Source organism: Haliotis rubra, unplaced genomic scaffold (genome assembly GCF_003918875.1).
Source record: "Haliotis rubra isolate DU_JTF1 unplaced genomic scaffold, ASM391887v1 Scf155, whole genome shotgun sequence".
Classification (NCBI taxonomy): Eukaryota; Metazoa; Mollusca; class Gastropoda; order Lepetellida; family Haliotidae; genus Haliotis; species Haliotis rubra.
In genome coordinates this window covers 1,613,908-1,624,696 of record NW_025765503.1, presented here as the reverse complement: position 1 = coordinate 1,624,696, position 10,789 = coordinate 1,613,908, and the positions used below count along the sequence as shown (strand labels likewise).

Genomic DNA, 10,789 nt, shown 5'->3' with positions numbered 1-10,789 from the left:
TCTGAATTAACACGGACGCGGATAACATTATCAATATACTTTGTATATGAAAGCAGTCATGTGTTCTGTATTGCGATAGGGTTGATGTGTGATATATCTACTGCATACAAATTTAACTCTTCCTCAAAATCAAGCTATTAATGCAATAGACGAGTGACCCTGGGGCCGTATGAATAGATAATTAGACTGTGATGAGGTAATGACGCTTTGCAATAGTCTCCGTGACCTCGTGGCCCATTCATGAAAGTTTACGATAGAGGTCCCGGGGAGGATGCATAATGTCTTCAAACAATATGCTAATTTTTTACAGCCTGCGAAGTTCATTTATAAGGGCCGGGCCTCCTGTTTGCATCATCGGCATCCCCATCCTGCTCTGGACATCACCAACTGTCTCCACAGCTGCCACAAGCATGAAGGTAACATATTTTCTGCTAACGCATTACTCAATCAGAACAACATTTGATATTTGATGGAAGATCAACCCTGTTTATTATAATCGTAGGTTAGAGTATGCTATGTTTCACAAATATAAAACTTTACTTAAGTAGCTCTTCCTACGCTAAAGCACAGATTCGACTTGACCAACTTTGAGACAAACATGAAACCACTATAATGAATTAAGCATTCTGACAAATGATATCGCATGTGCCCCTCTATTAAGTTTAAACAAGAATGTCGGAGTCCACAGTGTCAATGTCATTATTGCGCCAAGGATTTGAATACAAGAAAATTGGTGCAAGACCGTTAGAAAGTATAATTCATACCTTGTAAAGTTGAAGTGCTCACATGAAGATTACACCCATCTTCAGCAACCGATGCTTGTCGCAAGAGGCGACTAACGGAATCGGGTGGTCAGGCTCACTGACTTGTTTGACACAAGTCATCGTATCCCAAATGCGTAGAACCATGCTCATGTTGTTGATCTCTGGATTGTCTGGTCCAGATTCGATAGAACAACCAAAACAAACAAACAAACAAACAAACAAAACAAACATACAGAGGATTCAGTGAACGTACAGGTGAACATTAAAGTTTAGTATTATTTTTTTTAAAATGTGAGAATATGTATTTGGTTTCTTAGTGACTCTTCGTCAACGTGGTGACGTGAATATACATGTTGATTAGTGCCTTTGCTGTATAACATTTTGTCTCACTTGGCCAATGCGTTTTTCCTCAGGTCGTCATCGCTGCGTTGTCCGTGCTGGTCTGTTCCGCCTTTGCTCAGGTGCCTCTCCGTGGTAACTCTCTCGTGGGTGGGCCTCTCGGTCTTGGTTTCAACAAAGGAGGCGTTATCGGCAGCGTTGGTGTTCATGGTTATGGCCATGGCTACAACCCCAAAGGCTACAACTACGGCTATGGTAAAGGTGTTGCTGGTCCCTTCGTCGCCGGACACGGATCTGGTCTTGTTGGACAGGGACCTTTCGTCGGACATGCTGGTTCATTTGCAGGACATGGAACCTTTGCTGTAGGAAACGGACCCTTTGTTGCTGGAAAGGGACACGGCTATGGTCACAACTCCTACAACGGACTCGGCAATGGAGTTGGTCTTGTAGGAAATGGACTCCTTGGACACTCTGGACACGGCCTCGCTGCACCCCTTGCATTTGGAAGCGGTGTTGCTGGTCACGGGTATGGCTACGGTTACAACCCCTACAATAACAACTACGGCTACGGTAAGAACGTCGGACATGGAGCTGGTCTTATTGGAAATGGAGGCCATGGACACACCGGACATGGCCTCGTCAGACCTTTCGCTGCCGGACACGGTGTTGCTGGTCATAGTTACAACCCCTACAACAACATTTACGGCTATGGTAAGAACGTCGGACATGGAGCTGGCCTTGCTGGAAATGGACTCCATGGACACACCGGACATGGCATTGCTGGACACGGTCTCGTCGGATCTTTCGCTGCCGGACACGGTGTTGCTGGCCTTCGAGTCGGCCAATTTAGAAATGGAGTTGGTCTGGGAAAGGTCGGATTCGGCGGAGTTGCCACTGGCCATTATTACTAGACATATGAAAGTGGAATGAATGTACCCGAGGAATGAATGTATGAATGTGTTTTGTACTAGCTGGTTTCTTTCTTTCAATGCTATTTTTCTAAAATAAACAAATGCACACATATTATAGACCATCTTATAGTTTTCTTTCGATCCTATCAATGATTGTTCAGCTCGGGCGAAAGTTGATAGGAGGCATTTATTTTTATATCTGAGATTAACTGTGTGCAGTTCCTGTGCTGGGTTTCCCAAGTTATACGTCTAAATATGTTACGAACCTAATTTGGATTATAGAATCCCTATGATATCATTACATCTTCCTATTTTTAGGTTACTATTTCTTTCCATATTCACTAAACGCCTGTCGTGTACATACTACGGTAATTATACTAGGCATTGACCCTGTATTACCAAAGGTATTATATTTTGAAGTGACGATTGTCAAAATTACGTGTTCAGAAACTTCCATCGATCTTGGGAATAGGACACTGCCCCCTTTAACCACAACAAGTTAGCTTTGTTCTGTTATTTTGAAGGCATTGTCTTTAAATTCTGACAGTTCAAAGAATATTTAAACAGTTTCCGTTTTGATGGGAAGTAATTTCCTGTATGTCAATTATAGATGTTCAAGACACAAGACACTAACTGGCATTCACTGTATATATGTTACAGTGAATGTGTCAAATCAGGAAATGTGTAGATTTCCTGAAATATTTAGGAAATGTGTACATTTTCCGATTCACTCAGTAAATGTACACATTCGCATAGAACTATCAGCGTAACATCATCATTAAGCATTCTACAACAGCGTGCACACAGGAGAGCCTGTAAAATATTATTGATGCAACAGATATGAGCAAAAGCGTTCAGATCAGGAATATGTGAGGAATGTTTGTCAGATAATATCCACAATGTACAATTATATTTATAGAATTCATATTCTAAACATTAACTATGATGTTTAAAATGCCTATCAACAAAACATAAGCCTAGTCTAAAATGACTTATAATGTAATGATGAGATAACAATAGCAGTGGTGTAAATGATTTACATTAAGGTAGATGATAAATGAAGTAATATGAAGATTAACTGTTTATAGAATAATGAATACCGGCTGGTACAAAAGAATAACGGAATCTATTAGTTGTAGCTAACAATTAGCTGCTTTACCGATGCAATCATTGGTATAAATAATAAACAATATGGGTGACCAAACACATCCTTGTGGAGCTCTATCATCATCCTCACACCTTCATCCCCTCACCAGCAACCAAGTACCTTCATCTTCATACCATCATCTTCACATTGTCACCGCCAAATAGCTGGTTGCCTGCAGTGAATGGTTTTCATTTACCTTTCCATGTCGATGTCATACGAAATCGAACGTTGGGTCCAATGTTCATAATGTTGTACCTCAGAAAAGAACCGTACTGATGCCTTTGCTAGAGAGGACGGCAACACGTCAGATGCTTGATGAAATGAGAATATATGTGGGGTTTATTTTCAGGGATTAACTCATAAGCTGGACACAGAGCAACTGTCCACAAATATCAGACAAGAGCTGAAATGGTAATTTGACTATTCATGATATGTTTAAATTATGCATTTCTCATGGAAGAATCACCATCATACAACTTTGAAAATACGCCAGGTAACAGCTACACTGCGCATTTTGCTCTTCGTGGTCAGTAATTCAAAGAGTTCAGTTTTAACGTTTAGTTGGCAAGTGCTTGTGCTCAGTACAATGTGAAATCCAGATCTTGGTTTAAACTAGAGTGCATCTCTTAAATCTTTCAGTATTTTCAAAGGATAACTTATAACAACAAACAATAGTCACTGTGCCTCACATTACTGCGAACACATCACAATGATAACCGTACTACATGTCATTTATTGCTTACAAAAATGTCAAATTGGATTAGTACAGCATGCCGGGACGACACTAACTGTAACGTGACTTGACGTGACGTGACGTCAAAGTACTGTATAACGTCATCAACAATATGTCACAGCACTCTGGATTATGAAGAAATTGCCCATGTTTCCAAGGAATTATCACAATTACATAGTATTTGAACTTGAACTGAATTACTTCTGATATATCTGAGCTACCCCTCGTTTCTAGTAATCCGTGGGTGATCAGATTACCCAGGACAGCCTCGTTTGGTTTAATTACTTTTTCACTTTTATGAGTCAAGTTAATCTTTCGGTAAAGTACCTGTGTTTACTGGGAGTTTAGAATGTCTATGCTTTGTCCAAACGACTGAATTCTGTGAGACTAGGTGTTTGTTTAAGCGTGTCCGCTCAATCGTAATTTCCAAGGGACATTATAGGACAGACAGACAGAAAGACAGGTAGTTTATTTGAGTCTCACCTCTCATACAATAACCAAAACACACAAATAGATATAGTTCGTCAAAAAAAATGGATATAGGGCCATTCAGTACGGAATTACGAGAGACTTTACACGTTCAACTGTACAATAGATTTAAATCAGATTATAGTTTAAAACGTAACACATATACCCATATACCCAATAATGGTTGTAACACCCTTCAATTTTATTAATAGGCTGGGTGATAACAAGCATTATTGGCATGAGCATATTATGAGTTGTATAAAACTTTAGGGGTAGACCTTCAGAGCTAATACCCTTCTAAGTAACCAAGTCCAGGTTATTCGCTCTATGGGGCGCTGAATTATTAAATCCCAGGTGATAACTGGTTGTAGCCGACTTAATTGGATGCCTTATCTGCATTTTGTCAATTGTCTTGTCAAAGATAAGTTAAATTATCTTTGGTAATAGCCGTAATCAGTCAGTAAAATCAATAAATTATTATTATTATCAGCAATATTCCAGCTATATGGCAGCGGTCTGGAAATAATCTAGTCTGGACCAGAGAAGCTAGTGATCAACAGCATGAGCATCGATCTGCGCAATTGGGAACCGACGACATGTGTCAACCAAGTCAGCGAGCCTGACCACCCGATCCCGTTAGTCGCCTCTTTCGACAAGCATGGGTTACTGAAGGCTCATTCTAACCCGGACCTTCACGGGTCGATCCACAAAGGCATGCTTCTGATTTTTTGTATGATTATGTGAAGCTTGTATTTCTGCTAACAGAAATATAATGAGTATCCCGCACAATGGAAGACTGACTAATAATGGTTAAAGTCATAGTTAAGGTAAAACGGATTTTTACGTAAGTTTGTTCTGATCATATTGTATCGGAATAATTAGCGGGAGACCAGGGCCTCGTTTCACAAAGCTCTCGTAGCGCTACGACTATCGTAAGTCAATGTCACAGTAAAGAAAGTACGAATGCTACGAGAAAAGTTACGAGATCTTAAGCTTACGAGAGCTTTGTGAAACGGGGCCCCGTTTGGAATTTTATTATATATATTTTATTACACAATACAACTCATTTGTGTGTGTTAAAATTTATCAAACGGATTAATTTAACATTCAATTAACACGCCAAAATGCCTTTACATAATAAAATAGTACAACTGTTCACAACCATTTGAGAGGCGACAAGTGGCATCATAATAATCCAAACACCCATGGAGAATAAATGAACAGATGAATCGTGGAATAACATGTATCAGATGACTGTACTTCTGATTCGATTCAGTTTTGAAACATATGAAAAAAGTCAATGTCCTAAGATGAACATTTTACCATGATTAAGATTGTATACCCATTGGCGTCTATCATGGCCCTAGGTCTGCTTTGGTCAACATTTGCTCATTTTCAGCACAAGTTAGTCTTAAGTTTGAATTTAGTTTCAAACATGAAAGTAATGTCATCCCAAACTGTTAACCTCACTCAGAGGCGCATGGTAAGTTTCCTAAGGATTTTTGAATGTTTACCTAAAAGAAATTTTCAAGCACCAATAGTGTAACGGATCAATGTTTAACATGTCAAAACTATACCAACCTTGCACTCTAACAACGCATAACCATATTGTTTACAAATGCAGTTCAAACGTAATATACAATTCACACATATCCGTAATATTCGAAGCATTGTTAGTCATAGAAGATGATAACATTAACGATACACCTTTTGATAATGGCAGTTCTTGTTCATTATTGCGGTGAAAAACACATTAACTGAAGTAGTGAGAGTAAACTAACTTTTCCCTAGAAGAAGGCTATGAATACTATGCATGGCCCTGAGGCAACAGGAATGGATAATTAGACTCTGATGAGGTAATAACGTTTTACAGCAGGCTCCCTTGACAGGGTGACCCTTCATTTACGATGGAGATCCTGGGGTGTGTGGAGATTTAGCATAATCTCTTCAAATATTATGCTAATTCTAACAACGGGATAAGTTCCTTTATAAGGACCGGGCCTCCTGTCTACAGCATCAGAATCCTCATCCTGCTGTGGTCATCGTCAACTGTCTCAACAGCCGCTACAAGAATGAAGGTAACACATTTACTGGCTTCGATATTACTTTTAAATTATCACACTACAATATTACATTTGATGAAAGATCAGTAATCTTTAGTTCATGTGTATTTTCTCTCGTTTATGTTTCATCGTTATATATTTTTACTTATTCGTAAGATATCTTTCACAGATGCATAGATTCACCGTCTTCAATATAAAACGCGAGGACTGTTGGAAAATATAATTCACACTTTGCCTTTGTAAGTTGAATGAAAGCAATGCTCACATAAAGAGAACTTAGTCAACTCATCTGTAAGGTTTGACACTGATTTTTTTAAAACACCTTAAGAACGTATTTGGAATCTGGATGGCACTTCGCTCAGTCCTCCCTTTGACAACGTGAATATACATGTTGATTATTGTCTTTGCTGCTTAACATTGTCTCATTTGGTCAATGCGTTTTTCCTCAGGTCGTCATCGCAGCGTTGTCCGTGCTGGTGTGTTCCGCCGTTGCTCAGGTGCCTCTCCGTGGTAACTCTCTCGTGGGTGGGCCTCTCGGACTTGGTTTCAAAAAAGGAGGCGTTATTGGCAACGCTGGTATTGGTGGTAAGGGTTATGGCTACGGCTACAACCCCAAAGGCTACAACAACTACGGCTACGGCAAAGGTGTTGCTGGTCCCTTCGTTGCTGGACACGGATCTGGTCTTGTTGGACAGGGACCTTTCGTCGGTCATGCTGGTACATTTGCAGGACATGGAACCTTTGCTGTAGGAAATGGTCCCTTTGTTTCTGGAAAGGGACACGGCTACGGCTACGGCCACAACTCCTACAACGGTCTTGGCAATGGAGTTGGTCTTGTAGGAAATGGACTCCTTGGACACGCCGGACACGGCCTCGCTGCACCCCTTGCATTTGGAAGCGGTGTTGCTGGTCACGGGTATGGCTATGGTTACAACCCCTACAACAACTACGGCTACGGTAAGAACGTCGGACATGGAGCTGGTCTTACTGGAAATGGAGTCCATGGACACACCGGACATGGCGTTGCTGGACCCCTTGCAGTTGGAAACGGTGTTGCTGGTCATGGATATGGCTATGGCTACAACCCCTACAACAACAACTACAGCTACGGTAAGAACGTTGCACAAGGAGCTGGTCTGGTTGGAAATGGAGTCCATGGACACAATGGACATGGCGTTGCTGGACACGGACTCGTCGGACCTTTCTCTGCCGGACACGGTGTTGCTGGGCTTGGAGTCGGCCAGTTCGGAGTTGGCCTCGGAAAGGCCGGATTCGGCGGACTTGCCACTGGCCATCATTACTAGACATTACTAGACTAGATATCCGAAGAAAGAAAGAATGAATGAATGTGTTTTGTACTCCTTGGTTTCTTACTTAAAATATACTTCCGTTTTTTCAAATAAATAATAGACAATTATAACTCTCTTTTAGTTGTTTCTTTGGTAACATCAATGCATAATTATGGTCTGAAACTCTGACAGAGATTGACAGGATCAATATCCATCAATATCCCTCTGCCTGCTCTTTACCTCTACTGTGAACAAGATTTTCCAATTGAAATTACACGTGAGGAACAACTGACTGTTATATCGACACGTCAACTTAAAAAGGTAATTTCTCACACATGTTCCTAAAACCTTTGATCAGTATGCACAGAAGAGCCAGTAAATTACTATTGACGCCTTAGAAATGCAAAATCGGTGAATTGACATTCACAATTCTTTCATAATCTAAGCAAACATTCCTAGCATTTCGAAATACCATACCGATAATTATGGACACACCGGCAAAGCAGCCACATCATAAACAAGTCTTCATTCCACACCTTGCTAAAGTCTCATAGACCAGTCTGCTTCTCCACTCAGGACTTACTGAAAAAACTCTCCCCCAAAAAAGAAACTCATGGGTGTATTTTCACGAATTTAATCTGCTAATTATAAAGTGAGATAACACATGCAATTTTAGATCAGTTGCAGACAAATTCCATAGTATAAAAGATCAAATGTCTGGAAATACGTATAGCTTGTCAAAAGTTAAATAAGTGAAGGCGTCCGTTGCCAGTCTTTAATATCTGTTGTGGGCACCAAAACTGCTCTGCACCGTGTCGGCATGGACTGAATAAGTCTTTTAATTCGACCTTGTGGAATTCTGCCCCACGCCTCTTGCAATGCGTGCGATAGTTGGTCTAACGTTTGGGGCGCCGGTTGACTGTCGCGTACACGTCGGCCGAGATCATCCAACAAGTGCTCGAAGCTCGAAAGTGATTTCGAAGGTCAATGAAGCACTGTAATGTTCTCATTCTGAAGATACTGAATAGTGGCATGTGCTGTGTGATGCCTGGCATTATATTGGTGGAACAACTCACTTTGGTGGTCACTGATCGGAACCATGTGAATCCTTGCGATTTCGTCTCTGTACCGAATAGCAGTTAATATATATATATAAAAGAACAAGAGATGGTAAGATGGTTAAATTGTTATTATTTCATTGCTGAGATCTGTGTGATGTACTCGATACACTGACAGTGCCATAATCAGTTCCATTAGGCTACACCGCCGTTCCAAAACATGGGTATACAGAATGTCAAGTCACAAGAATAAAAATGCGAAATTTCTCAGTTCAATATCGTGTATGGCCGCCCTGCGCATTCACCACTGCCAAACACCGTCTCCTCATTGACTGCCTGATGCTTGTGAACACGTGGTTGGGGATTCTGCGCCATTGCTCTTGCAAGGCAGCACCAAGTTCCTGCAAATTCTGAGGCTGGTTCCTAAGACCACGAAGCCTTCACACAAGTGCATCCCAAACGTGCTCTATTGGATTAAGGTCAGGGGACCTCGATGGCCAGTCCATGACGTTGATTCCAGCGTTTTGAAGGAAATTTCGTGTCAACATCGCGGTATGCGGCCGAGCAGTATCATGCTGGAACTGCAGACCTGGGCCATGAGCCGCCATGAAAGGAAAGAGTTCAGGGGTGAGCACCTGGTCGCGGTAAGCAGCAGCTGTGAGGTTTCCACGGATGACCAGAAGTCGGGAACGGTTGTTCCCACAGAAAGCACCCCACACCATGCAACTTCCGCCCCCAAATCTGTCGACTTCCTGTACATAACATTGGGCATACAGTTCACGACGTCGTCTCCAGACTCTATGGCTGCCGTCCGCGAATCTGAGGGGAAACCTGGATTCATCGCTTAAGACGACTCGATTCCAGTCTCTCTGGGTCCATCGGAGGTGACGTTGGGCCAACAGCAGACGTTGACGTTGATGAAACGGCGTCAATATTAGCCCACGATATGGACGTCGAGAATGGAGATTGGCAGCCCGCAACCGATTTCGAATGGTCTGTGAGGACAGTCGACCTCTAAACATCTCAGCCCTGGTTCGTGTAGCCGGCAGAAATCTGTCACGTAGGTGACGTAGGACGATTTGACGGTCTTCTGCTCGTGACGTCACACGTGGACGACCCGACCTTGGGCGATCAGAAGTGGTGCCAGTTTGTTGTAGACGACCTCGCAAGTCGACCTACACAGTACGACGGCTGCATCCCATTGCTCTTGCGACGTCAATAACTGATCTTCCCGCTTGCAACATGCCAACGGCACGTTCACGTTGCACATTTGACAATCGTGGCATTTCAAGTACCGTTAGAACTGTGGTTTAAAAGTGTTTTTTCAATTCTTGAGGCCAATGCAAACACGTGCATATGAAAAAAACTTCGATGCGAAGATCACGACTGCACGTGCAAAACCTGATTTGGCACTAACATCATTTGCACGACGAATGGATGGGTTTGATTGGGTTTTGCTAACGTTTTTCTAGAGTCGAAAGATAGGGATCCCATTTCGGATACATAGATGTATCATCAGAGAAAAATTATTCATTATTTTTCAAATTACATTTTGTGAAGTTTCTTTTTTGACTCAGTATATATACATAGTAAAGTTGAACATTAAGTGATTGATGTTTGCACAATTAATGGGGTTGATGTACAAGGTTGGAGGATGTTTACACAAGAAGGCACTTGTTACACAGAGTAAGCTATGGGGGATTATTGGGAGGACGCCAGTGATATGACAGACAGGAAAATAATGGGATTAAACCCACCTCACCCCTGACAGCATCATCCGACTCATCAACTCGAACTCCTGCATCAGTTCAACCTATTTCACCTGGCAAGACAACTTCCACTCAAACAAGTTAGGGGTAACATGTTGTACATCAGAAATATAATGTACTTTACAATAATGGAATAATACTGCATGTATGTAACGTCAACTTTATTTTCCATTCGTTTAGTAATACAAAACAGTATCAATAGAACAAGAAAACCACTCATACATCAGGCAGCATATAAGGGCACGTCT

General features: G+C 41.6%; 1 protein-coding gene across 1 annotated transcript; it reads left to right on the top strand.

Moving 5' to 3' along the window:
* The first annotated feature begins 278 nt into the window (after positions 1–278).
* On the top strand, positions 279–7,729 carry LOC124270803 (glycine-rich cell wall structural protein-like). The gene is made up of 5 exons (XM_046705845.1): positions 279–416; positions 1,178–1,975; positions 3,511–3,572; positions 6,377–6,440; positions 6,875–7,729. Exons 1-5 carry the CDS (start codon positions 279–281, stop codon positions 7,727–7,729), a joined length of 1,917 nt encoding a protein of 638 aa, XP_046561801.1.
* Positions 7,730–10,789: the final 3,060 nt, after the last annotated feature.

Coding starts and splice junctions, on each gene's coding strand:
- LOC124270803 (XM_046705845.1), top strand. CDS start 279: ATGTCTTCAAACAATATGCTAATTTTTTACAGCCTGCGAAGTTCATTT. Junction 1,976..3,510: donor ATGGAGTTGGTCTGGGAAAG/GTCGGATTCGGC, acceptor GTTTATTTTCAG/GGATTAACTCATAAGCTGGA. Junction 3,573..6,376: donor ATCAGACAAGAGCTGAAATG/GTAATTTGACTA, acceptor TCCTGTCTACAG/CATCAGAATCCTCATCCTGC.